The sequence below is a fragment of the Chlorocebus sabaeus genome, chromosome 3, assembly GCF_047675955.1.
Source record: "Chlorocebus sabaeus isolate Y175 chromosome 3, mChlSab1.0.hap1, whole genome shotgun sequence".
In the NCBI taxonomy this organism is placed as follows: Eukaryota; Metazoa; Chordata; class Mammalia; order Primates; family Cercopithecidae; genus Chlorocebus; species Chlorocebus sabaeus.
Window position 1 is genome coordinate 11,296,467 of NC_132906.1, and position 27,660 is coordinate 11,324,126.

Genomic DNA, 27,660 nt, shown 5'->3' on the forward strand with positions numbered 1-27,660 from the left:
TAAATTGATACCATTTACAATTTTTAATAACCATAAAAAGCACCATTATATAGGACACTTAAAATAATTTTTCACAGAACATTAGAAAGAAGCTGTTGGCCAACAAGAAGTAGAGCATACGTCCTCTGTGGTCTTGTCTATCGTGATCTTACGCTAAATCTGATTCCAACCTGTTGGAAATTGATTTGGATTCATAAATTCAGCATCAGTATAAGAAGACATTCCAGAGTTATGAGGACTTGATTGTCTTAATGCCACATAAAACATCAACTGCTCATTTTGTAATGAGCATGGCTTTTATATATCCCTGTATGACCTATATCCTGAGGTGCCTAATTTCTTGCACCCCCAAACATTTGAGCTGCCAACTAATTACACATGTTAATAGGCATAATTTTAGAAGTCATTTAGCTATTCCTTTTAAAAGTTAGTGTTTTATGAAGGCAGGCTTATTTTATTTACACTATTAGCACAACAGCCAAAAGTTATTCAGGTTTAATCCTGCTGAATAAAGTAGTAAAAACACAAGGTGTGACTGAATAATGATACTGATTTCCCTCAGTAGCTCCTATAGCTATTAAGGATTTGACAGTATTTTTTAAAAGGATACATCATTAAAATAAAGGAATAACTTCCCAAAGTGTCTACTTTGAAGGACATTGTTCCCAGATGTATACTTTCTGGCACATTAACATTAAAGGAAAATCAGTATCATAGAGTCGCACATCTCACATTTTTAGATACATAGATTATCAAAATAGCAATGGTGCTAAAACTTTTCCTGCCCCCCCACCACTTTTCTCCACCTTCCCAACTTTCCTGATGGAGATGAATTTCCTGAAAAAATAAATAGATCACTTCAGAGAAAATGGTACTGAAGCTTATATATAATATAAACGCTTTATTTCATCTATGAACCTATGTAAATAACGTTCTTGGGTGTGTTCTCAAGTTTTGGTTTCAAATTCTTACCCTAGAGAAAGAGCCTGTTTACTCAAATCTGCAGAATTCCCAGCATCAGACCATGCATATAGAAGCACTTTAACAAATTTTGGTGAAGATAATGAATATAATGACTTTGCTCAGAAACGTTTGAGTTCAGCTATTTAACACTGGAATTGGAGCTCTGACTAAAATGCAACAAAGAATAACAAAAATTGAAGTAGAAACTGACTTCGGAAAATTCTGCATGGCTGTAAGATAGGCCTCTAATATCCATGGTGACAACCGCCCCTTCTGTTATAGGAGCTCTCATTTGTAAATCCGCCGTGGGCCCTCCGGTTTGGAAACTCTGTGTAGGAATTCCAGTATCTGGCATTGTTGGAAGGCAGTGCATTATTACTGTCCTGGCTTCTGTTCATTCTGCTTGGTTTTTCTGCATGAAGCACACTGTGAAAGGTAACATCGTGTTCATACCGTTCTTTCATTCGGTGGATTTTTTCTCTTGAGACACCATGAATGTTTCTTCTACATGGAAAAAAGAAATGCATTTAGTTAAGGTAGGATATCACAATGAGTTACTTATATTTCACAAGTCCTCTAGGATTGCAGATATTGCAGTCCCTGTTCTCAGGACTTAGCTGTGGCAAAAGCACAATATCTTGTTCAGCAGTTCTCTTTCAGCCTCCACTCAGGTTTTTCATGCTGCCCTGCACACCCCCAAACCACCCTGAGGCTAGCAAGGAGCTAAAGCTTCAGAAATGCTTTGTTTCTGGTCCTCTCAATTACGTGCTTCAAGACATAAAAGAACACCATGACATTTTTTAAAAATCATACATTTGCCTGTTAATGTCATGCATATATCTATCATCCTATTTATGTTAATCAGTCCCTGATATATACTACTAGGAGATGCTTATTAAAACAATCTTAAATTCTAGTGGGCAGAAGAATCAACTGGGGATATAGTTAGAAATATAATTACCAGAGATTCCAACTACTGAATGGGGTCCATGAACTCGGATTTTAATAGCCACCTGAGGCAATTCTGATGGAGTAGTCCACAGATCCACTTTGAAGACACTATCTGCCTATTACCATAAGAGGAACCAGCCTTACTCCTAAGAAGTAAATTCTTATCTCACTGGCTATTGTAAGTCAATGACATTATCAAACAATATAGATAGAGAATATCCGAACCCATGCACTCAATCAACAAGTTAGTATTATTTGAACATTTATTGCTGTATAAATTAGAAGCAGCATCTAGATCATAAATGAATCGCAGACTGCTCAACATCTGAAGATCTTTATTTAGCCTAAATGCAAAAACACCACTGACATGTGCAGTCCCATGCAGAGAAAGTGCTTTTCAATGTTCCTTGATGAAGAAGCATTTTAGCAGAATGTTAAATGCATCCTTTTAAAGGACCAAGTCCAAGCCAAGATTTAGCATTTAGCATTATATTAGAAAACTGACCCAAAACTAAAGTCTTCACATTAATAATTCCAAAGTTATCAATTTCCAAGAATTACCATTTCTGGCCTGAAAACTACCATGTCCATTTCCAGCCTGAAAAGATTCTTTTGTTCGGTCTGAAATACCTGAAAATAGCAGGATACATAATGAGGAACTAGAAAAACAAAGAAGTACCTTGCTAACTCTTGAACGTTGAATTTCCAGCGAGTGTCAGGTTCTCGGAATATAACTTCATAGTTATTTTCAAGTGCCTGATTTTTCAAAAGTACATAAAACATTGAAGACATAGTATGTATGTTTGGGAATGTTTATGCTGCCATTTAACATTTACTACAAATCTTTTCTAGAATTCCTTTTGTTTTACCAGTAATCCAATGCCTTAATTTATCATAATAAATGCAGTTGTTTCATTCCCATACTTAGCCACTCTCATAATTCTCCATGATAAATTTTGCTCAATTTTATCTAGTATGTAGGAAATTTGTAAAGGTTCTTTGTTTTGGATATCTTTAAAAATAGATGACTGAGCTAGTTTAAAATGTCCTGAACACCGGTATGAGCAGTGAACTCAGTGACTTCTCAAAGTCACTTACAGGATTTCTGTAGATTTACTTGTCAGATGCCTTGTCCTATCCCTCATGCCTTCCTTTAGAAAGTGGGAGTACCATAGGAACATAACTGGTGAAATAAAAGTGATAGTCACTTACTTTGTATCAACTTCCCTCCAAAAGTAGCTCTCCCCATTATGCAGTACGATTTGGGTCAATGCACCGGGCCCCGTTTCCTTGAGTTTAGAAAACTATTATAATTTCCTTATAAACATCCAAATATTGTTTGCATTCATAAATTGACTACTACCTTATCTCAAACTGAATTTTCTATTATCACTATAATTTATTGTGTTTATAAAACATAGAGTGGAAAGAGCTAAGCAAAAAGGTTTCCTTTTCATTCTTTACATGGGCACTTCTCAGTTGGGAAGTTTTTAAATAACACAACCGGAAACCTCTCATTTTTAAGTCTAATGAATAGCTGAGGATGCCTGAAAAAGAGTATACATATCCAGAAGATAAAAAGTAAACTGAGGCTGGGCACGGTAGCTCACACCGGTAACCCCAGCACTTTGGGAGGCCGAGGCGGGTGAATCACTTTAGCTCAGGAGTTCGAGACCAGCCTGGCCACCATGGCAAATCCCCGTATCTACTAAAAATACAAATACTAGCCGGGCATGGTGGCACGCGCCTTTAATCCCAGCTGCTGGGGTGGCTGACACATGAGAATTGCTTGAATCTGGGAGGCAGAGGCTTCAGTGAGCTGAGATCATGCCACTGCACTCCAGCATGGGAGACAGAGTGAGACTCTGTCTCAAAACAAAACAAAAAAGTAAAATGACTTCCCTTAGGCTACTGGTCAGTTAGTCCTTAAGTCTTGGTTTTAAGTGATGGCCTTCATTCAATTGACTCTTCACGTGCCTGTTCATTTCTCGCCCAGGTAGACTCGACATGAACTGAAGTAACCACAAGTGTGCGGCTCATTCTTCGTTACATTCACCGAAGCCCCACAATCTGGGCATAAGTGGAACTGATGATGATCGTTAGAGAAAAGCACACCTGTAGGTATGCCAGTTAGCCCCAAATGTAAAAAGAAGCCTAACATCGTGAGCCCAGTCTGGACCTATTCACTTCACAATTAACCAGGTAGGGATTCTGCATGATGCAAGGAGGATACTCCACTGTGCTTCCTGCCCCATTTGTATGGTTCTGGATCCTTCCTCCTTTCTAGACCCAATAGGGAATGAAAACATTATCACAAGAGATGGAATATGTATGAAAAAAGACCAAACAGACTTCACAATTAAAGGATAATGTGCACACTGTTACAGGCATCATGCTGTTCTTTGCTATTCTGACAATGGAGAGCTGAGTTGTTTTATATTTATATTTGCATTCTGTCATCTCAATAAGATTACAGTGTTAATCCTAATTCTGTTTTTATTTTTTAATTTTTAATTTTTTTTTTTTTTTTTGAGATGGAGTTTCACTCTTGTTGCCCAGGCTGGAGTGCAGTGGCGCAATCTCAGGTCACTGCAACCTCTGCCTACAAGGTTCAAGCAATTCTCCTGCCTCAGCCTCCCAAGTAACTGGGATTACAGGCGCCCGTCACCACGCCCGGCTATTTTTTTGGATTTTTAGTAGAGATGGGGTTTCACCATGTTGGCCAGGCTGGTCTTGAACTCCTGGACTCAAGTGATCCACCTGCCTCGGCCCCCCAACGTGCTGGGATTACAGGCGTGAGCCACCACACCCGGCCCTAATCTGTTTTTAAACTAAAATATTCTGTTGCCCTGGAACTCCCAGGCAGCAACAGTACACAGTGTGGAAATCCCCGGCTCACCAGAGGCAGAATGGTCCTGTTGTGACCTGTAACTCCACTAGGAGCGTCATCTAGTTGAGTATTGCTCTGCACATTTCAGTGGGTGCTCCTCTGTATGCCTTGCCTTAGGAAAGTAATTAAGACAGAAAAGTTACCAAGAATTCACACCAAGGACCATTTGCCAAGGACTATTTTTAAATTGTATCCTGAAGTGAGATTAGCATCTCAGCAAACTTCAGCCACTGAACAGCAGAGAAACACTAACATAAAACCTCGTTACCTGCTCCCTGAGAGAACTACTGTTAGCAAATATGAAATCATGGAACATCAGAAAAAGAGGAAAGAACAGATGCTTCAACTTTCTCACAAAATGTCCATAACTGAAAATTCAGAATGATACTTCTTCCTACCATGACTGCATAGGGCTTCATTTCCCAGGCGTGGAGGTTGGTATTATCAATAATAATGGGGGATATGCCATTCCTCATTGCTTTTCTTGCTGCAACACAATGTTACATAACAGTGAACAACATGCAACAATCAGAGGGAAGGGTGAGCATAATCTCTATTGGTCATTTTTATTACAGGATGCCCTCGTCTCCTCATCACACAACTTCAGTGCCACCTATTTCAGAGCCCACTATCAATAATTTTCTTTCTCTAGAATCTAAGGAGGTTACGCTCTGGTGTTCTGTTTTGGGGAAAAAAAACGGCAGAACTTTCGGTTAAACTCCTTCCATTAAATTTATTCATTCTGCAGCAGCTACAATCTATGTGCACATCAGGGTTTCCCAGGAGTTTGGAAAGGAATTTGTCACCTCTTTTTTGGTTCCATTCATGAGCTTCCTCCAAGAAGTCAGGATTGAACTCATAGGCACCATCTTCCCTGAAGAAAAAATCATCCGTGCTGAAAATCAGGGCCCTGGGAAAGTCATGCTGCAATTGTCTGGAAAGTGGAAAAATTAGAGAGATGTTTTCAATATTATGTATAGTCTCAGTAGAAATAATTTCCTTCCATCTCTAACATTTAGCGGTTGTAATATTGAGACCACCAGGTTTGGAGTTGTTAAAATGCAGCTTTAAAAGAGAGAGGTTTATGATGTCTGGAAGGCATTACTCCTTAGCAGGAGGTGGGAGAGGGCTGAGAGGCGGCAGTGTGTGCTGCTGGTCCTTCAAACTAAGAGGTACAGTCACTGCCGCTGCCTTCTGCAGCAGCAAGGACTGACTCAAGAAGAAACTGAAGCTAAGTTGGGGGCCTGGTGACTGTCTTTCCTCCTGAGCACCAATCCCAGTGCCCATTTCTCTCCAAGGCACCAGTGCCCCTGCCCAAGACCTGCCCATGGGTGCCAGACCCCCACGTTGCAGCCCTTCCCTCAGCCCCCTAAACTCTGAGCTGGCCCATTTCCTTGGAGCTCTGTTCTCTGTAAGGACCCATCTGAGAAGCTAGTTCTAGTATGAAATGTGGGTAAGTGATGCATGTGCTCTACTTTATTAGGTAACATATTTATGTTTTAATGATGGCCTGAGCCAAATGGGAGAAAAGCAAAACGGGAGAAGGAAAGCGACAGAGCCACTGTCCCCTAACTTCCTACCCTCTACCACTCTGAGCGTAAGTAGGAAATAGCACAGCAAAAAGAAACACCACCATGGAGCTCCCCTTTAAAGCAAAACCAAAACAAAATGAAGATGCTTATTCAGTGCTGCACAAAAGAACTTCAAAGAGAAAATGTTTCCACTTGAAATCTTTGCTCGTACTATCTTTTGGCAGAAGGTGGATGTCATGCTCTGGAGGAACTGGAGACATCTCTGAGCTTCATTTCCTCATCTGTAAAAACTGAGGACAAACAAACCCAGCCAACAAACAGAAAATATGGTCACGTGGCCATGCTCAGAATAAGAAGATATTTAAAAATCGGAGGAAAAAACGTTGGAGAATGACAAGGGCAGGAAATGCAAAGAGAAAGCAAAGCTATTCAATGTCTTTTTTGTTGTTGGTCTTCTCCATGGAGCAGAATGATCTTTAATCCAGGAAGAATGGAACAAACATGAGGCCTTGGAGCCACAGATGAGTAAGCACTTCAGGTGCCCTGACAGGTTTGGGAGCTTCTGTTTTCTCAACTGTAAAACACAGATAATTATCCCTACCTATTAAACAGAGCTTCTAATCAGGCTGAAATGAGGCCAGTATGAGAAAACATTTTGTACCCAGTAAGGCACTTTACAGAAGTAAAGTGGTGTTATAATAACCATGAGGCCACATTGACCAACCCAGACTGTTTATGTGCCATGGTAATAAACACATCGGAGAGCGCGTGTCAAGTAGCCCTTGAGGTACTGCGGTGAATTAAGAGAGAGATGAAAGACAGAAGTAAAATGCTTCCATTTTCAAAAATGAGTGAATATACATTCCAGAAATGGTAACTAAATAGCTGTCAAAATTCTTCAGAAGCTTGATAGCATTTAAAAAGAAGGCAGCGCAGATCGCTGAAAAAGTAATTCCAAACCAAATGCATTTTCTTTTTTAATGAACTAAACAGTGGCAAACAAGGAAATTCAGTGGACATACTATCTCTGTTTAAACAGGAATCTGACAGTCTCCCTTGATAGCCTTGTGGGGGAAATGCGGCCAGTAGATAATATACTTTAATACCAAAAGAATATTAGTTAATTATCCAACTCATTAAACATTTAGTGAGCGCCTAACATGTGCCAAGTGCCAGGTGAAGCGTTAAGGTACAGAAAGTAGCTGCTTTCAAGGAATTCATGGCCCAGCCAAAGGAGTCAGTCAGCGCAGCGCACAGAGGAAAAAGCTGGCCCAGCAAAGCGCTGAGAGAAAGGGTCCGGAGCCGGGGAAAGGGATGCAAAGGAGTGATGCAAGTTTGACTTAGTCCCTGAGGGATGAGAAAACTGTTGCCTCTTGGGGGAGGGGCTGAGAACACCGGCAGGAAAGAGAGGAGGAAGCGAGTGCCCTAGGGCTTGTTAGGGGAGAAGAGGCTGTAGGGAAAAGCAGAAAGACTAAGGGTTAGAAGAAGCAAATCATCTTTGAAACACTGTTTTCAATTCCGACTGCCACACAATTTAAAGAGAAATTTGGCCACCTTGAAGGTGTCCAGAGAAGAGTGACCAGGTACATACAAGGTCCAGAAACCATGTCGGAGGAGCAGAGTTCATCGAAGACAGGCGGAGTGTTTCAGGCAGAACAGATAATAAAAGGGATAAGGTGATAGTTCTCAGACGCTGGGAAGCCTGTTGTGTGGATGCCGGAATGAACTTCTGTGTTGGCAGTTTGGGCTGGGCTCACGTGGGCCGATCTGCGGGCCTTGCCTGGGGTCCCTGCGGCAGCTGCATCACCTGACAACGTGGGGCTGGGCAGAGTGCCCTAAACAGGGTCCTTCACACATGTGGTGGTGCTGGCTCTCACTCCGCAGGGCTTGCCATCCTGAAAGAGCCGCACCCAGGCCTCTTCACAGACCGCGGTATTTCAAGAGAGCACGACAAGAAGCTGCTTGCCAGCGCTCCCGCACCTTCTATTGGTCAAAGCGAGTCACTTTGCTGGCCCACATTGAAGGGCGAGGAAAGCAGACTTCTTGATGGAAGGAAAAGCAAAGAAAACGTGGCCACTTTAAATCTAGTACAGATAAAGCCAGTGACACGAAGGGAGGGGTAAGTATAAAGACTTGAGGAACCCATGCTCATAGTTTCCATATGAATGTCTGTTATTCCACTTTAAAGATACGCAAATCGAAGAGTCCAAACCTTAACCTCCGATGCAAACAATTATAGACAGGAAAAACATCTAAGGGTAGCACTGATGCATTTTCAGGTATGTATATTTTATATTTGTGAACACTGTACAGTTTTAAAATGATTTTCATCAATATTATTTAAATAATGAAAGTTGTGTTCAGAGATTAATAGTGTATAATGTGTTTCCTTTATCCTCTGTATACTCAGTTAAGCAGCCATGGTAACTGAATCCAAGATTTTTTTTCTCCTTCTGGTCCCAGATTTGATATCCCTTCTACACCTGGTTTCATTTGTTCTCCTATTAAGTCTGCTACTTATCAGTTTTGTTTTGTTGTTTGAACATTTTCAGACTTGAATTTTTCTTTTCATATACATACCCTTATCTGCTCTTGTTTTCCTCTTTGTGGTTTATATTATTGATTGGAAGTTAATACTTTATAATATTTCCTTTAAAAAGACTTTAAGGCATGAGTATCCAATTCACTGTTTGTTTCATGTTTGTTATATTTGAATCCTATTTCCTTCTAGAAAACAAAAACAGCACATAACACTACTGCCCTTTTAATTACAAAATTTTACCTTAGAGTAAAAGCTAAATGGTTCAGGATCACTATGGGGCAAGAACACCATCTCATCATTTCCTGAGACACATCTGACAGTGGCCTCCATACTCTTCCTAACAAACAGGCAGACAAAAATAAGGGTGTTTTTCACCTTTAAGGCTCTCATGGAATTTTTTTTTTTTTTTTGGCCTGTATGATCTTCCTGAATGACTTCAAAACTCGTTTTATCTTCACCTAAATGTTAAATTAGCACTAGCAGCCATAGTAGTATGTTGAATAGGCAGGACAATAAAAACTCTACTAGCTAAATAAACTGATTAAATAGACAATCTTGAGATTCTCAAACTTAAGTGGAAGCAATAAATACCATTCCATCAACTTCAGAAGTGATGAGGGTTAAGCCCCAGTTCTATCCTTATAGTGATCAGGAGCCTCATGCATTAGGGACATTGAGAGAATGAAAATAAAAGGCAAAAAATAGAAAGGCAATTAATTCCATATAACCTCCACCTGCCACAAACCCCCCTGAAATTCATTTAAAATCACTATTATGAGAGAAACTCAGGGACTAATCTTGATTTCACAACTTATTCTTTTGTGTAATTCTTTATTTAAATAATGGAGAACCATAGAGCTATATTTAGATATCTCTTCAGCCAGTCAGTCACTCACTGAGAAAGTCAGACCTTGCATGTAATTTTAACTTGACACCCAGCTTTTTACTAGGGAAATTTTCAAGCTTGCAAAAGTTAGATGGCATAATATACTCAATCCTCATATACACATGACCAGTTAGCATCATATGGCCAGTCTTCTCTCATGTCTTTCCTATTTCATTCCATCAGTCACTCCATCAGTGTTCAGTCTCCCTGCTTGTCTCACCAATGTTTTCCTCCAGTTGGTTTGTGTGCATCAGGGACCAAACAAGATCCACACATTGTATTTGGTTGCCATGTCCCTTAAGTCTCATTTATCCTATAGTTTACCCTCTCCTCTTGATTTCCACCTGACCTTCTCCACCACAACCTTTTAATTAGAAAATATAAAAATCTATGGAAATGAGTTGAAAAACAGTATACTAAACACTGCTTACCCTTCATCTATGGTCATCAGATGTTCACATTTTGCCTTATTTTATGTCTCTCCTATATATATTTTTGGAGAACCATATGAAAGTAAATTGCAGGCCAGGCGCGGTGGCTCACGCTTGTAATCCCAGCACTTTGGGAGGCCAAGGCGGACGGATCAGTTAAGGTCAGGAGTTTGAGACCAGCCTGGCCAACATGGCAAAATCCCGTCCCTACTAAAAATACAAACATTAGCCAGGCTGGTGGCGCACACCTTTAATTCCCGCTACTCGGGAGGCTGAGGCATGAGAATCACTTGAATCTGGGAGGCAGAAATTGCAGTGAGCCAAGACCGTGCCACTACATTCCAGCTCCAGCCTGAGTGACAGAGCAAAACTCTGTCTCAACTGTCTCAAAAAAAAAAAAAAAAAGGTAAACTCCATACATCGTGATACTTTATTCCTAAATTCTTTGTCAAGTATCTCTTAAGAATAAGAACAATTCCTTCCTTGCATAACCACAATACCATTATTGCATCTAAAAAATTAAGGCAGAGTGCCCTAAGCAGGGTCCTTCACACGTCTGGTGGTGCAGGTTCTCACTCCGCAGGGCCTGTCATCCTGAAAGAGCCTGAAAGAGTGATTAATTCATAAGAGCTAATGTTAGGTGTTTATTTTATTTTATTTTTATGTATTTATGTATTTATTTAGAGATGGAGTCCCACTCTGTTGCCCAGGCTGGAGTGCAGTGGCATGATCTCGGCTTACTGCAACCTCCACCTCCTGGGTTCAAGCAATTCTCTTGCCTCAGCCTCCCAAGATGTTGCCCAGGCTGGAGTGCAGTGGCATGATCTCGGCTTACTGCAACCTCCACCTCCTGGGTTCAAGCAATTCTCTTGCCTCAGCCTCCCAAGAAGGTGGAATTATAGGCACACACCACCATGCCTGGCTAATTTTTTTGTATTTTTAGTGGAGACGGGGTTTTGCCATATTGGTCAGGCTGGTCTCCAACTCCTGACCTCAGGTGATCCACCTGCCTCGGCCTCCCCAAGTGCTGGGATTACAGGCGAGAGCCACGCTCCTGGCCTAATATTAGGTTTTTAAATTTAAATTTTTAAAATTTCCCCAATGGTCTAAAGAATATTTTTCATAAGTTTCAAGTACTGCATTTGGTTATTATGTCCGGTTAATATCTTTGAATCTAGAACTGTCCTCATGCTCTTTTCGTTTCTCTAGTTGGCATGAGAATGTTCTGCATTCTGGGTTTGTGTAGTTGCTTTGTAGTGATTAAACCCAGATTAAATGTTTTTTAGAAGCAAAGTACAAAGGTGATGTTTGTGTACTTCTGATTGCACAAAATGACAGTCTGTCCCACCAGGCTAAGTTCAATGCTAAGTTCCATCATTTGGCTAAAGGGTGGTGTTAGCCAGACCTCTTCACTGGAAAGGTACCTCGCTTCCTTTGTAATATTAACTAATACATGGGACAAAACTGTGAGCCCATGTACCAATCCAATTCTCTGTTTCCCTCAGCAATCTTTACATCTATTTCTCTGATTATAAAACAAAAAAAAAAGTGCAAAAAAGGAGGGAGGTTCCTCTATTCTCCTATCTACAAATAATTATTAACATTTTTGTCTTCTTTCCAGGACTGGAAATATATATATAATTTCTTTTTATTTTATCTCTTGTTACATGAAGAGGAACATCATGTAGAGTAGACCAAGTTTCACCAAGCTCTTTCTTTTTTTTTTTTTTTTTGAAGACAGAGTCTTGCTCTGTCACCCAGGCTGGAGTGCAATGGTACGATCTCAGCTCACTGCAGCCTCCACCTCCCGGGTTCAAGCGATTCTCCTGCCTCAGCCTCCTGAGTAGTTGGGATTACAGGCATGTGCCACCATACCTAGCTAATTTTTGTATTTTTAGTAGTGATGAGGTTTCACCATGTTGGCCAGGCTGGTCTCGAACTCCTGACCTTGGGTGATCCGCCCACCTAGGCCTCCCAAAGTGCTGGGATTACAGGCGTGAACCACTGTGCCTGGGCTAACCAAGCTTTTTTCCATAGCAAATTATTTCCCACCTTATAAAATATTCTTCTATGACATGATTTTTAATGATACGGCATACTTATTCCTACGGATGTGCCATAGTGTAATGCCTAACCAGTAACTTAATGCTTAACCAATGGTCTATGGTTACTCATTTAGTTTGTCCCTACTTCTTTAATTATCAGCAAGATTAGCTTGTGTGTGTGTTGATCATTTAGAGATATTCTTTTGTGAACTGCACTGTCACATCCTTTGGTAAATAAAGCCTCCTTATTAGGAGTTTATCTTTCTTATGGAATGTCAATTTTTTATTATGTACAGCAATTGCTTTTTAATTTTGTTTATAATAATCTCTAAAAGTCTAAATTTTAGTTGGGTTCAGTGGCTTTCTTTTCTTTTCTTCTTGTCTTTGATTTCTCTCATGATTGGCTGAGATTGGTTGTTCCAATAAATTCTATTATTTTTTTAAAAGAGTACTAAGCAGTGAACAAAGAGCTTCGCATATATTCTCTCTCTTTAACCTTTATAACCTAATTTTATGAAGTAAATCATTTTACTTTTACTTGGTTTACAAATAAAGAAACCAGGGCTTCAAGAGCTTAAACTGGCTTGGGTTTCTACCATTTGCATGTGGGGCTGCCAGAGCCTTATCTCAGGTCTACTCAGTCAGGGCACATGGGTGTTACAGACTTTGTGAGCTCTTGGGGATCTGAGAAAGTCTTTGTATGAAAGACAACAGACTAGATGAGAATTACTGAACTACAATCTTTTTCCCACAGGCATTAATATTTTAAATGTAGGTTCCAGTTTAACGTGGGTTCACATGCATTGAACAGAAACCCCAGTTAATGGATTTCTAACAGTGGTGGCTTCAATAAAATTAAAATGTCTATATCTTGCATGTAAAAATCCAGAGGTAGAATCCAGAGCTGGTATCACAAATCTATGATCAACATGGACCCAGGAGTCTAGCATTTTTTTTAGCATGCGGCTTCCATTCTTCAGAGGGCCTCCTAGTGACCACTGCAGGGCCAGGCTGCACCTCCATGTTCCACACAGCCGAAGAGGCAAGGGGGCCTTGAAAACTAGTTTTACAGTTGGGCACACTGCCACACCCAACAAAGTGTGCTTGCTAAAGAAGAAAGGGAAGTTAACTAACAGCTTTTGCAACAGTCTTTCCAGGATATATCTAGATATTGAATTTTTTTTTTAATCACTTCTGAGTCTTCAAGTTAAATATGTTCTATGATATCTTTATTTGTTGCTTTGGTTGTATTTACTCTGGTGATTTTTGGCTATATTTATTTTCACATTTGTCTTCTACATTATTGTTTGATTTTCTGCATTGTAACTCTGCTTATCTCTAATATACTTCAAACTTCCAACACTTACTTTAGATTCTTTTATATATCATTTAACTCCTTTTTAATTTTCTGCTTCTTAATCAACTTCCTTCATATTTCAGACTCCTAATCAGGAGTTTTTCTTTAATCTTTTATATCATAGAGAGGATTTTTTTTTAGAAAAAAATGTAAATATAGAGAAAGACAAAAGAAATAATAAAACACCTGCATACCTACCACCTAGAGCTCATAATCATGAACATTTTCTCATACTTGTTTTGTTGGCTTAAAATTCAACCAACCCCCACCTTAACTCTGGCCCTCCCAGACACCTTTACCACGCTTCTCTCTCCCTTTTTCAACAGCACTTGTCACCACCTACATTAACATACGGTTTCCTTAGAGGTTACATCCATTTCCCTACCTCTGGCACATAAGGTCCACAAGGGCAGGATCTTTGTTTTGTTCACTGATGATTCCCAAGTACCTAGAACACTGTGTGGAACATATAAACACTCAATAAATATTTGTTGAATTAAAAAATGAAGGAGCATTACATTTTTTAGATCTATTCATGTTGATATATAGACTTAGTCCATTTTCTTTAATTATTACATAGTACTCCATTATCAGCAAAATAATAAATATAGCCAATGTTTATTAAGTGCTTATTGTGTGCTAACCACTATTCTAGAGGCTTTACATTTTTTACGTAATGCTCAAATAGACCTGGGATATAAGTACTGTTATTAATCCCCAACCCCCGTGTTACAGACAAAGAAATTAAGGCCAACGAGTGGTACAGCTGGATTAAAACCTAGGAGTCTGGCCCCAGAGGTGCACACTAAACTGCTGTGCTTGAGCGCTATAAAATAACCACATTTATTTATGTATTTTCTCTAGTGATACTTGTTTGCAATTTTCCAATTTCAATGAACTTCCTTATGCCTACCTGTTGTGCGTATGTGGACATTTCTTGGGGATATATAGCTCCAGTGGCATACCTGTGAAATCCTTTGCTTATTTTTTGAGAGAACAGAGCAGAGCAGATGCTAAAATTGCCTTTTTTCCTTGAGAATTTTTTTCTCTCTGATAGAATACATGTTCCATGAAGACAGGGATTTTTGTCTCCTTTGTCCACTGCTCCATTCTGACCATCTAGAAGAATGCCAGGCACATGGGAGGTGCTCAGTAAGTATCTGTGAATATATTAATGGCTCTTGGCTACAATGCTCTTTTGGCCTAATTATGCAAACTCTTTTTATTCACCCCCACCCCCACCAAGACAGAGTCTTGCTCTGTCGCCCACAGCTGAAGTGCAATGGTGTGATCTCAGCTCACTGCAACTCTGTCTCCTGGGTTCAAGCAATTCTCCTGACTCAGCCCCCTAGTAGCTGGGATTACAGGCATATGCCACCACGCCTGGCTAATTTTTGTATTTTTAGTAGAGATGAGGTTTCGCCATCTTGGCCAGGCTGGTCTCATACTCCTGACCTCATGATCCACCCATCTCGGCCTCCCAAAGTGCTGGGATTACAGGCGTGAGCCACCATGGCCAGCTGGCAAACTTTTTTGTAAGGCCCCAAGCTGTGTGAGAATTTCTATTTACTCATTTTTGTACAATGAGAATTTTACCCAAACCTTAGATTCAGTTCACCCCTGATATGCTTTGGCTGTGTCCCTACTCAAATCACATCTTTAATGGTAGTTCCCATAATCCCCATGTGTCATGGGAGGGACCTGGTGGGAGGGAATTGAATCATGGAGGCGGTTACCCTCATGCTGTTCTCGTGATAGTGAGTTCTCACAAGATCTGATGGTTTTATAAGGGGCTTTTTCCCCTTTTGCTCAGCACTTCTCCTGCTTCCACCGTGTGAGGACATGTTTGCTTCCCCTTCCACTATGACTGTAAGTTTCCTGAGGCCTCCCCAGCCATGCTGAACTGTGAGTCAATTAAACCTCTCTCCTTTATAAATTACCCAGTTTTGGGTATGTCTTTATTAGCAGTGTGAAAACAGCAAATTGGTACCACAGAGAGTGGGGCGCTGCTGTGAAGATACCCGAAAATGTGAAAGCAACTTCGGAACTGGGTAACAGGCAGAGACTGGAACTAATGGACAGGCTCAGAAGACAGGAAAACGTGGCTAAGTTTGGAACTTCCTAGAGACTTGTTGAATGGCTTTGACCAAAATGCTGATAGTGCTATGGACAATGAAGTCCAGGCTGATGTGGTCTTGGAGATGAGGAACTTATTGGTAACTAGAGTAAAGGTCACTCTTGCTATGCAAAGAGACTGGTGGCATTTTGCCTCTGCCCTAGAGATCTGTGGAACTTTGAACTTGAGAGAGACAATTTAGGGTATCTGGTTGACAATTTAGGGTATCTGGTTGAAGAAATTTCTAAGCAGCAAAGCATTGAAGAGGAAGCAGAGCATAAAAGTTTGGAAAATTTGCAGCCTCATGATGTGATAGAAAAGAAAGCCCCTTTTTCAGGTGAGAAATTCAAGCCAGCTGCAGAAATTTGCATAAGTAACGAGGAGCCAAATGTTAATCACCAAGACAATGGAGAATATGTCTCCAGGGCATGGCAGAGGACTTCTTGGCAACCTCTCCCATCACAGGCCTGGAGACCCAGGAGGGAAAAATGGTTTCATGGGATGGGTCCTGGGCCCCCCAGCTGTGTGCAGCCTTGGAACTTTATGCGCTGCTTCCCAGCAGCTCTGGCTGACCATGGCTAAAAGCAGTCAATGTACAGCTCAGACCGTTGCTTCAGGGGGTGCAAGCCCCAAGCCTTGGCAGCTGCTACATGGTGTTGGGCCTGCGGGTGCACAGAAGTCAGTAACTGAAATTTGGGAATCTCCACCTAGATTTCAGAAGATGAATGGAAATGCCTGGATTTTCAGGCAGAGGTATACTGCAGGGGTGGAGCCCTCATGGGGAATCTCTGCTAGTGCAGTGCAGAAGGGAAATGTGGGGTCAAAGCCCCCACACAGAGTCCCCACTGGGGCACTGCCGAGTGGAGCTGTGAGAAGAGGGCCACTGCCCACCAGACCCCAGAATGGTAGATCCACCGACAGCTTGCACCTTGTGCCTGGAAAAGTCACAGACACTCAACGCCAGCTTGTGAAAGCAGCCAGGAGTGGAGCTGTACCTTGCAAAGCCACAGGGGTGGAGCTGCCCAAGGCCGTGGGAACCCACCTCTTGCATCAGCATGACCTGGATATGACACATGGAATCAAAGGAGATCATTTTGGAGCTTTAAGATTTGGCTACCCTGCTAGATTTGGGGTTTGCATGGGGCCTATAGCCTCTTTGTTTTGGCCAATTTCTTCCATTTGGAATAGGTGTATTTACCCAATGCCTGTACCCCCATTGTATCTAGGAAGTAACCAACTTGCTTTTAACTTTACAGGTTCATAAGCAGAAGGGACTTGCCTTGTCTCAGATGAGACTTTGGACTTGGACTTTTGAGTTAATGCTGGAATGAGTTAAGACTTTGGGGGACTGTTAGGAAGACATGATTGTGTTTTGAAATGTGAGGATATGAGATTTTGGAGGAGCCAGGGGCAGTCCCCACCCAAATCTCATCTTGAATTATAGTACCCATAATCCCCATGTATCATGGGAAGAACCCAATGGGAGATAATTGAATCATGGGAGCAGTTACCCTCATGCTGTTCTCATGATAGTGAGTTCTCACAAGATCTGATTTTTTTTTTTTTTTTAGATGAAGTCTTGCTCTGTCGCCCAGGCTGGAGTGCAGTGGCACGATCTCAGGTCACTGCAATCTCCATCTCCCAGGTTCATGTGATTCTCCTGCCTCAGCCTCTTGAGTAGCTGGAATTACAGGTGCTTGCCACCACGCTTGGCTAATTTTTTTTTTTTTTTTTTTACAGATGGGGTTTCACCATGTTGGCTAGGCTGGTCTTGAACTCCTGACCTCAGGTGATCTGCCCGCCTTGGCCTCCGAAAGTGCTGGGATTATAGGCATGAACCACTGCACCTGGCTGATCTGATGGTTTTATAAGAGGCTTTTCCCCGTTTTGCTCAGCACTTCTCCTTCCTGCCGCCATGTGAAGAAGGACATGTTTGCTTCCCCTTCCACCACGATTGTAAGTTTCCTGAGGCCTCCCCAGCCACGCTGAACTGTGAGTCAATTCAACCTCTTTCCTTTATAAATTACTCAGTTTCGGGTATGTCTTTATTAGTAGAATGAGAACAGACTAATACAGCCCTTAAAGGAGACTGACAGAAAGGATTCTTCTTGGATCCCAGCACCTCTGAATGCTACTGACATTCTTCTTGAAGACTTTAAACTGGGACATAGAAAACAGATTCCGTGGCTCAGCAGCCTGAGAGCAGGGCAGGAGCCAAGCTATAGATGACATGGACAGTCTCCCCTGAGGCCAGGTGTGGCTGGACCTGGGCAGTGCTGCCACCCATCCCACCAGGGCCAAGTCCTGTCCTTGGAGAGTCGGGCCTCAATCACTGCTAGCCTCAAGTGTCCCCAAGCCACAGTGATGGAGACAGAGGATTTCATGGCTAGGGGGACTCAGGGAACAGTTCCCAGTCTGCCCTACTTCTCTTACCTTTACCCCTCATACATCCAAAGTAGACCATGTTCGTGAGATCCAAAGCCAGATTCCCAGGGAGCCCTCATTCTCATTTGTCAGTGTGGTACCACAAACTCTACTGAGCAGAAATTCCTTTCTGTATCTTGCATGTGAACAGCCCCTTTTGTAGACTCTTACAGCTGTGCAGGTTTCACCTGTGTTTGTGTTCTGTTGGTTCAGTCACGAGCAGAATTGGGGAAGGAATCAGGCACACCTACCTCAGTACTAATTTTTTTTGGCTGTCTTTTCCCAAAATGTCATAGATCAGTTACAGATAACAGAAGAGTAACTGTACAGGAAAACTGTCAGTTTGGGCTGTCTGTGCTGCTTAAATGGGAAGGCAGCTGAATCTTTGATCCCAATTTTTAAATTTCTTCTTACTGTAACTATGAGGTAAAGGAGCCGGCACATCAAACATTTTCACCTGCAACAAATAGGAATCATATATTTTTTTTTTCTTTTGAGGCGAGGAGTCTCGCTCTGTCGCCCAGGCTGGAGTGCAGCGGCCGGATCTCAGCTCACTGCAAGCTCTGCCTCCTGGGTTCACGCCATTCTCCTGCCTCAGCCTCCCCAGTAGCTGGGACTACAGGCACCCGCCACCTCGCCTGGCTAATTTTTTTTGTATTTTAAGTAGAGACAGGGTTTCACTGTGTTCGCCAGGATGGTCTCGATCTCCTGACCTCATGATCCGCCCACCTCGGCCTCCCAAAGTGCTGGGATTACAGGCGTGAGCCACCGCGCCCGGCCAGGAATCATTTTCTTATGCACCAAATTGAGAACTTTGGAATGAGTGGCTGTATTCTTTCTTTTTTTCCCCCTTGTCTGTTCTCCACATCCCATTCATTCTATTTATTTTATTTTGTTGAGATGGAGTTTCACTCTTGTTGCCCAGGCTGGAGTGCAATGTCACAGCCTCGGCTCACTGCAACCTCCACCTCCCAGGTTCAAGTGATTCTCCTGCCTCAGCCTCCCAAGTAGCTGGGATTACAGGCACTTGCCACCATGCCAAGCTAATTTTTTGTGTTTTTAGTAGAGACAGGGTTTCACCATGTTGGCCATGCTGGTCTCAAACTGCTGACCTCAGGTGATTCCACCTGCCTCAGCCTCCCAAAGTGCTGGGATTACAGGCATGAGCCACTGTGCCCAGCCTCATTCTTTTACATTTCTCTTTATGTGAATAATCTGCTCTTTGGTTTTGTTCTTTACTCAAGAGCCATGCTGACATCCAAGCTTCCATATCTTAGGAAGCATCTCACATTGCATTTCATTAACAAATCCATTCATCAAATGTTGAGTAAAGGCCTGTGATGTGCCTGGCCTTCTTTTAGGAGCTGGACAGAATATAAAGTTCCTGATCTCATGGAACCTACATCATATCTCATGAAGCTTATGTTCTAGTAAAAGAAATAGATAATAAATAAATATACGTCAGGTGGTACCAATGCCAGGAAGAAAAGAAAGCCAAGGTACAAGGCAACAAATGGTGGCAAGAAAGCCCCTTTCAGGCCCTCTTCTTCAGCATATCCTTAAAACATGGGGAAAGAGTGCTGGACAATCCTGGCTATACAATCATACTTCAGCAGGACTCCCCAATAGTTGTGAAAGGGATGTAGGTATGTTTGTCCATGAACTTCCCTAGTAATATAAGACCACTCTGTGTATTATGAAATCCCCTGGGTCTCTCAAATGTGTGACTCTCAGATCCTAAAACCCTCATCTATAAAATAAAAATGACTACATCCCAAGGCTATGGTGAAGATTCAATAAGCCAGTGTCTAAAAATGGCCGAGCAGACAGTCAGCAGTAACCATGTGCCGGCTTTTCTTTCCCCATTTCTCCCTTCCCCTTTCCCGGACTCTTACCTTGATAAAAACAGCCTTCTCCCCAAGCCATACACATGATCTGACAGCCTTATGAAGGAACAATTAGAAGGCAGACTCATTTTTCTTTATTATAAAATTTCCTTAATCCCATAGAGCCTCAATATCTTCAGATAACTTGGCATGACTAGAAAATAATTTCTTCTTGGGTTCATCTAGAGTCTGAATGGCCTTAGGCAGGTGCTATTATGTAGAGGAAGGTTCATGAAAATGCCATGAAGGAACTAAGGCATTGACTTATAGATATCCTAACATGTGAGCACATGAGAAAGAGACATGAGACATGTTTGGGAGTTGGAGGTTGACTACCACATCTCTTTCCAACACATCATAACCAGGATAAATATGGAAACTTATTAAAAAATCTAAATCTCATTTCCTCCCATTGCCCTCAATGGTACCATATTAATAACAAAAATAAATTCCCTGGTGAGTAATATTTTTTATATTATGAGAAACATTAACATTGACAACAAAAAAATGTAGCTTCCTTACCCTGACAGTTGAAATCCAGGTTAACTTAGCCCCCTTATAAGGCTCTTGTTTTTTCATTATAAGACAAATCAAAACCAAACTCATTATGCTTTCACCAGATCACCCCCACTACGGCCTCTTCTTTTGGTGTACACAAAAAAGCTCTCTGTTAGAAATAGGAGAACACATCCCTTTGACCCTGATCAAGATGTTTAGCTTCTCAGTGTCTTGGGCTCAGACAAGATGAACTCTAAGGGAGTTCCTGTACATCTCCTGAACTTTTCCTGTGAAAGTATTCTTCCCCTATTCTTCCTTGCTTCATCCATTTCTACTTCCTCTCGGGTCATAATCCACACCTGTAATATCGGATTGCCCAGTTCAGCAGGGTCTTCTTCCATTGTTCCAACAGCTCCAGGAATGTGGTTGTGGTGAATCTCCTGTATTGCTGGGCAATCTTTCCTCATACAGCCTCTCTAGTGAGCGAGGACAAGCACATACCACACTGCATATTTGCACTCTGTTAAATAGATACAGCTTTTAAGTCCTCGTTCATCCTAGCCTCCAGAGAGAGAGTAAGGACAAGGACTCCCGGTAGTGAGGAGAGGAGATTTAGGACCCACCTTAGGAAAATTGTGAAAAATACAAAAAGCTAGTAGTCATTTTCCAAGTAGACCTAGATGACTAAAGATTTGATATATCACCTGTCTGACCCTCCATTTTTTTTTTTTTTTTTTTTTTTTTTTGAGACGGAGTCTCGCTCTGTCGCCCAGACTGGAGTGCAGTGGCCAGATCTCAGCTCACTGCAACCTCCGCCTCCCGGGTTTATGCTATTCTCCTGCCTCAGCCTCCTGAGTAGCTGGGACTACAGGCGCCCGCCACCTCGCCCGGCTAGTTTTTTGTATTTTTTAGTAGAGACGAGGTTTCACCAGGTTAGCCAGGATGGTCTCGATCTCCTGACCTTGTGATCCGCCCGTCTCGGCCTCCCAAAGTGCTGGGATTACAGGCTTGAGCCACCGCGCCCGGCCCTGACCCTCCATTTTTATATTCACAGAGTTGGAATACTGCCAACTTTCTATTTTGATCTTGCTTTTATTAATGAGAGCCCTGGCCTCATAAAGAAACACACCAGAGTCCAGGCCTGCTGGCTAGGAGCACTGTGGAGCACAGTATTCTTTGGGGTCTAACTGTTCACTACTTAGCCAATCTAACTGGCCCCTGTTCTCACTGTTTCTCACATTCCACTGCTTATTTGGTTGTAAAGTACTTTTCTCCCCATCTCTGCCTTACCATTGCATCACATTAGAAAAGCATCGTTTCACTTCTGTGCAAGGCTCTACAATTAAAAGAAATAATGAAAAGGTACTTCTCATGATGGAAAATTCCATGTTATCCAGAGATATGAATAAGGTGAAAAGACAGCTGTCAGCGAGCATCCTTTGAGCCTAACTGAATCCATGTTACAAACCATTTGTGATGGTGCCAAAAGGAACCAGAACATTGCAAAGGATGCAACATGCACTACAATGTGGGTCCCCTGACTTTGCTTTGATTGAAATGTAAAGACTCAAAAAAATTCTGGAACACTGAAATAAGATTGACAACTTTTAAGTTTTCAAATAAGATCATTAAAAAACAAAGAAAGGCTACCCTCTATTATGGCCGTTTCATTTAAAAAGGATGTTTTAGTGGTATGCCCATACAATGTAATATTTTATTGAGATATAAAAATAGTAAAGTTCTAACACATCCTACCACATGGATGAACCTTGAGAACATTAAGCTACATGAAATTAGCCAGACACAAAAGGACAAATACCATATGATCCACTTACATGAGGCATGTAAAGGAGGCAAATGCATAGAGACAGGAAGTAGCTGAGACGTTACCCAGGGTCGGAGGAGTGGGGAATAGGAAGTTATTGCTTAATGGGCACAGAGTGTGTTTGGAGTGATAGGAAATTTTTGAAATAGATAGTGGTGATGGTTGTATAACATTGTGAGTGAAGTTCCACTTAATACAATGCCAGTGGATTGTATGCTAAAAATGGTTTAAAATGGTCAAAACTGGAAGGCATTTTCATACACACAGTGGAAAGTACAGAGGTTCACCCACGGATGCTTTCATTGAGGTAGCAGAAAGGACAGGTGCAGTTCCAGGTGAGTTTGTCAGCTGAGCTGTGAAAGAGAGAGTTCTGGCTCATCTGCTGAGAATGAAAGGGTCTTGGCATTAGATCTTATTTCTTCTGACAACAGCTCTCTACTCCTTTGTTCAGCCTTTAATGTTCTCCATGATCTGGTCCTGGGCTTACTTCACCAGTGCACTCACTACGATGAAGCCTTCACTTCAGTCAAGCCCAGGAGCACACCCACCTCTCTGCCACCTCCATCTCCTTAGTCGGGCTGTTGTTCCTTTTCCTTGGTTCAGCCGCCTCCTCCCCATCTTCAAGGCCAGCTCAAGAACCGTCTCCATGTGGAGAAGATCCTTTCTCCCTAATTAGCCTTCATCCTCCTCACTGTCTCCCCAGCCTTGACCACCAATGGCATTTGAGATGCCACTCCCCACTGGCCCTTACCCACAGCAGTGGGCCGATTACGGCTTTCCATTGGTTAATCCTGAGCAGGCGCCTTCTCATACGGAGCTTCCCTAAACAAGTGCTAAAGGTCTTATAAGTACTCAGTGGACACCCACCTCGGCCTCCCAAAGTGTTGGGATTACAGGCATGAGCCACTGCTCCGCCCTCCAATTATTTCTTAGGATTCCTGGAAGTAGAGCTTACAGGTCAATGGTAAGAACCTATTTTTAAGATGCTTTTTAAATGAAATACGGGTGATAAAACAGATTTAGGGTACATGCTAATTTTTTAGTACTTTGATGTGCTCAAAAAAATTTTAACCAGTTAAAACTCCAACTTTTAAAAAATAAATTCAAAGAATTTAAATAGATGTTTTTCCACATTCCATCCACTTCAAACTATGAAAGCATGTAAAAAGCACAGAAATCTAACATTGATTTGGGAGACAAGACATATCCTAATTTCAAACAATTTTTTATTAGTTCTTTAATCAAATGAGAAAAAAAGGTTAAGCAGAAAAAGATGAACCCACATTTGTAAAAAGCGATTTCCTCCAAATTTTAAAGAAAAAAATTTATTCTAAGAAATACATATTCATTATAGAAAATTTGGAAAATACAGAGAATAGAGAAAACATGAATTTCCCAGAATCCAACAATACACAGATAACCTTACAGTTTTACTATTTTCTATACATGTGTATTTTTAAACAATTTGCTCTTTTCTTCCCCACCCTACCCCCCAAAAAAGTGGGGAAGGCAGCTCCTGGCAGGCCACACCTGAGCCTGCCTCTCCACCATTCCATCCTCGCCACCGGCCTCCCTTCCGCTGAGCTGTGGCCCGTTTCCTCGCTTACGTCCCAGAGTTTTCTATAAACACACAATCCACCCCACGGCATGCCAAGGCTGCTCTGCCCCCCAAACTGCCAATGCCCAGCGAAACGGGAGGACTCAAAGTCAACTGCCAAGCTACCTTCTTCACTCCGGAGCCAGGCTCCAGGAAACACCGAAGATTTATCTCAGCTGACCAACAACGGAAGCAGTAAGTAATACCTCTTAAAATGTATATAGCACTTTAAAAAGTCCTCCCACACACATTTAATCTTTACAAAACCCTCTGAGGCAAACAGAACAGACATCCCCATTTAACAGGAAAGGAAACCGAGGCATAGAGGGGTTGGGTGAAAAGCAAAACTAGTGAGTGGCTGAGCTTGGATGTGGAGCCATAAACTGACTCCAAGGTCAGAGCTCTTTAACATAGCCATCATTAGCAAACTTTTTAATCTGACGACTGGAAATTAAGAGTCAGAAGGATCTGTAATCCTCTAATCTAGTAGCCTCTTAGTAGTCACATATAAGGAACATAAGGCCCGGAAAAACTAGATGATTGACCAAAGTCGCCAGCTAGTAAGTGACGAAGTAGGTCTGAAGGCACAGTCTTCAGACTCCCAGGCCAGTGCTCACTCCGGTCGTCCCTAGAGAGAGAGAGATGGTAATAGGTGGTCTCTATCCGGTGTCTTCTGCTTAGCCAAATGTCAATCAGGAATTAAAATTTACCTAAAAGTGTAGAACGTTAGAGCCAGAAAGGACCCTAAGGGCCACTCAGGCAACGCCCTGGCTTCACAGATGAGGAACGTGGGTCCAAGCCCCGATGTTCCATTCTGTGTATCTTGCACCCGTCATGTTACTTCGCTTCCCAACACAGTCAGAAATTAAATCTGGCCAAAGATGTTTACTTCCTTCTTTGACACTCAGTATGAGACAGGCTACAGATCAGCAAAGCGAAAGTGAAATTAAACAGGATTTGACATTCAGAAGATACTTGGTTGGTAACGGATTTACCCACCATGACTATCACAAAATAACCAACCTCTGCTGGCTTCCAAGGAGGCTCCCCGATTCTGCCTCTGTCCTCCACCTCCCCTCCCCAGTGAGCCAGAGAGGGTCTATTGAAATGTGTCTCTGGTTTAGGAAAGGGTGCCCACGGTCCTTCACAAGTCACATGGCCCTACAATTTGTGAAAATGTAGCAATACTCTGGCCAAAGGCTTCAACTCCGCAAGTCAACCAGAAGCACCTCCCCAGACTGTCCCTCCTCCTAAAGTCACTATCTCGGCACCATCGAAATTCGCACGTGACTGTCCATCACCTTGATTCTTCGGCAGTTCCTTGGTCCCATGGCTAGCCTTGTCTCTCCAGTGAGACGGGAAGCCCTTTGAGGGAAAGGGACCACTTCCTCTGTTGAACAACTACGTGCCAGACAATGTGCTTGGCAGGGTAAGGCATGGCTCCTACCTTCAAGAAACTTACAGAAGGATAAGCAAAACCATGTGCAAAAAAGTAAGCGCAGTCACGTAGTTGTAAACAGGAAGCCAAGGAGCCCAGAAGAGGGGCATCTACTGGAGGGGTGGGGTAGATGCCCGGTCTTAAAAGGCAAAAGAAGGCGGGAGGGCAAGCCAGGCAGGAAGGCCAGCGTCAGGGAGAGAAGCGGCTTTGTTTACAGGAGATAAAAAACAGTTCGAAGTTGCTGGAACATCAAGCGCAAGGCAGGGAGCGGTGGGAGTTCAGGCTGGAGCGGTGGGGCCTAGCAAGGTGGCCGCAGGCACGAGCCCGCGTAATTCCCAGCAGCTAGGTACAGGGAGAGCCGCTTACGCAATTCGCAAGTGAACGAATTTGGGTGCCCATGGCGAGGCTCTGTCAATGACGGTCGGTGGTGGCGCCGCCAGCCCCCCATCCCCCGTGCACCTGTGCGCCTTCGCAGCTGCCAAAGCAAACGCAGGCTGCCCGACTTCGCCAGATTTTCAAAGCGGGCCGCCAGCCCCGGGCCACGGCCACGGCCGCCCCGGGCCCCCGCCCCCGGACCCCTCGTTTATCCGCTCGGGTTACAGCGCCTGTTGACGCACTGTGGCAGCCGCCTGCGCGCCAGCGGGGCCCGGCGGTTTTCTCTGCAGTCGTCACCAGGTTTTCCCGAAGAAGAGTCCCTCCCGACCCGGGGCTGGGGGCGGCGAAGGCTGCCTCGGCCCGGGTGGCCCCAGGCGGGGCACGGCGGCGGGGAAAGGGCCGGGGCTTGCGCGAGGCGCAGTACCGGGAATCCGTCCCCCCGGGACAGCGCGGCGGGAAACAGGACGAGCGCCCTCCTCTCCGTGCCCGCGCCCCCAGGCGCCAGGGGTGGCAGCGGCCTCAGGGGTCGAAGGAGGCGGCTCGGGCTCCCCGCGCTGCCAGACTCAGGCACGGACTGGGGCTGGGGCCGGGACCGGGGCAGGCGCCCGCGGCGGGGGCGCAAGCGGCGCCCGGGAGCGGCTTGGGGCAGGGGCGCGCTCGGCCGGGGCGCTTGGTGGCCCCGGGCCCGCGCACTGGCGCCCAGACCGCTGTCATTACCTGGCCAGTGTAGTTTTCCCGGAGCCCGGGAGGCCTCGCAGGAGGTAGAGGTGTTTCCTAAAGCTGTGGCGGCGCGGAGGTGTCCCCCGCGGGGGCGGCCGGGGCGGCCGCTGCCGCTGCTGCTGCTGCTGCTGTTGCTGCTGCTGGAGGCTCAGCCTCCCAAAAGATTGAAGGAAACTGTCCTCCATGGGCAGGAGGGCTGGCTGCGAGAGCCCCGGGTTCCCTTTCCTGAAGTCACGGTCTTGGCCAAAGCTGTTGTTTTTGTGACTCTCCGGCCATGTGATGGATAGAGGGGCGGGCGCTGGGAGCCCAGCCCCTCCTTTCCACCCGCCGGAACCGCGCTGCGTGGGAGGGGGCGTCCCTACCTGGAAAGCTGGGGACGCTGGGAGACTGACAGTCCGGAAAACAAGGGTGACGCACCCACCCTCACCTCGACCCCCGCTCTGTCTCCTGGTGCCCTTCATCCTGAGGGAGGGGAGGGGCGGGGCCCCGTCTAGTGGGTCTCTGGGACACTTGCCCAGCCTGGAAGCCAGGCCTCCTGCCACAGCCCTCCCCAACCCCAGCCCTGACCTGCCTAAACCCTGAAAGTGAAATCATTTTAGTTGATGATTAATGAGCTGCCCGGCATTGTAAATGGCAACAGTAAAGGCCATTGTCTTCCCCGATTTGTGGGCACCAACATCTGGCTGGCATCCCAAGGGCTACCACCACTCTCCCAGGGCCTGTATCTTTTCTTGTTTCATCTTTCTTTAGCAGCCTGCCAAAAATATTATTAGAAAGCTTTGTTGCCTCTACATAACTTTGAATCTCTTCTTCCTCAGAAAAAGCACCCATAAAACTCAGATTGATTTATGAACAGTAGCATAAGGGCTACCGCCCAGGTACCTGCCCTGTTGCCACCTGAGAAGTGGGGGGGCTTCTTGGAGAACTCAGATCCCAGGGGAAAGTGGCAGAGTCTACCAAAACCATTTATAGAGAAGTATCCAGACTTAAGTTCTCAGTTCCAGGAACTAGGGAGCACCCATTGGTTGATCACCACAGTGACTCTCCAATAGTTCACCCTCAAGAGCGTGATAGAGTGATCCTGTTTTCTGAACCAAAATTCACCATGCCTGCCTGAAAGAAACAACATTCAAAATTGACACCATCCTGGCAAATCCAGAATATATGGTGGCTTTGGCTATAAT

At 43.7% G+C, this 27,660-nt stretch overlaps 1 protein-coding gene and 1 non-coding gene across 2 annotated transcripts; both read right to left on the reverse strand.

The window, feature by feature from the left end:
- N4BP2L1 (NEDD4 binding protein 2 like 1) lies at nucleotides 1-27,076 on the reverse strand. The gene is given in 8 exon segments (XM_037986843.2): nucleotides 1-1,467; nucleotides 2,594-2,670; nucleotides 5,203-5,291; nucleotides 5,611-5,738; nucleotides 13,983-14,053; nucleotides 14,511-14,642; nucleotides 14,644-14,716; nucleotides 26,474-27,076. Coding segments are annotated over 8 exon segments (1,293 nt in total). The 5' UTR covers nucleotides 26,938-27,076; the 3' UTR covers nucleotides 1-1,208.
- On the reverse strand, nucleotides 18,408-18,534 carry LOC119620137 (small nucleolar RNA SNORA16B/SNORA16A family). Its single transcript, XR_005236601.1, has one exon. It is a non-coding gene; the product is annotated as a small nucleolar RNA SNORA16B/SNORA16A family (small nucleolar RNA).
- Nucleotides 27,077-27,660: the final 584 nt, after the last annotated feature.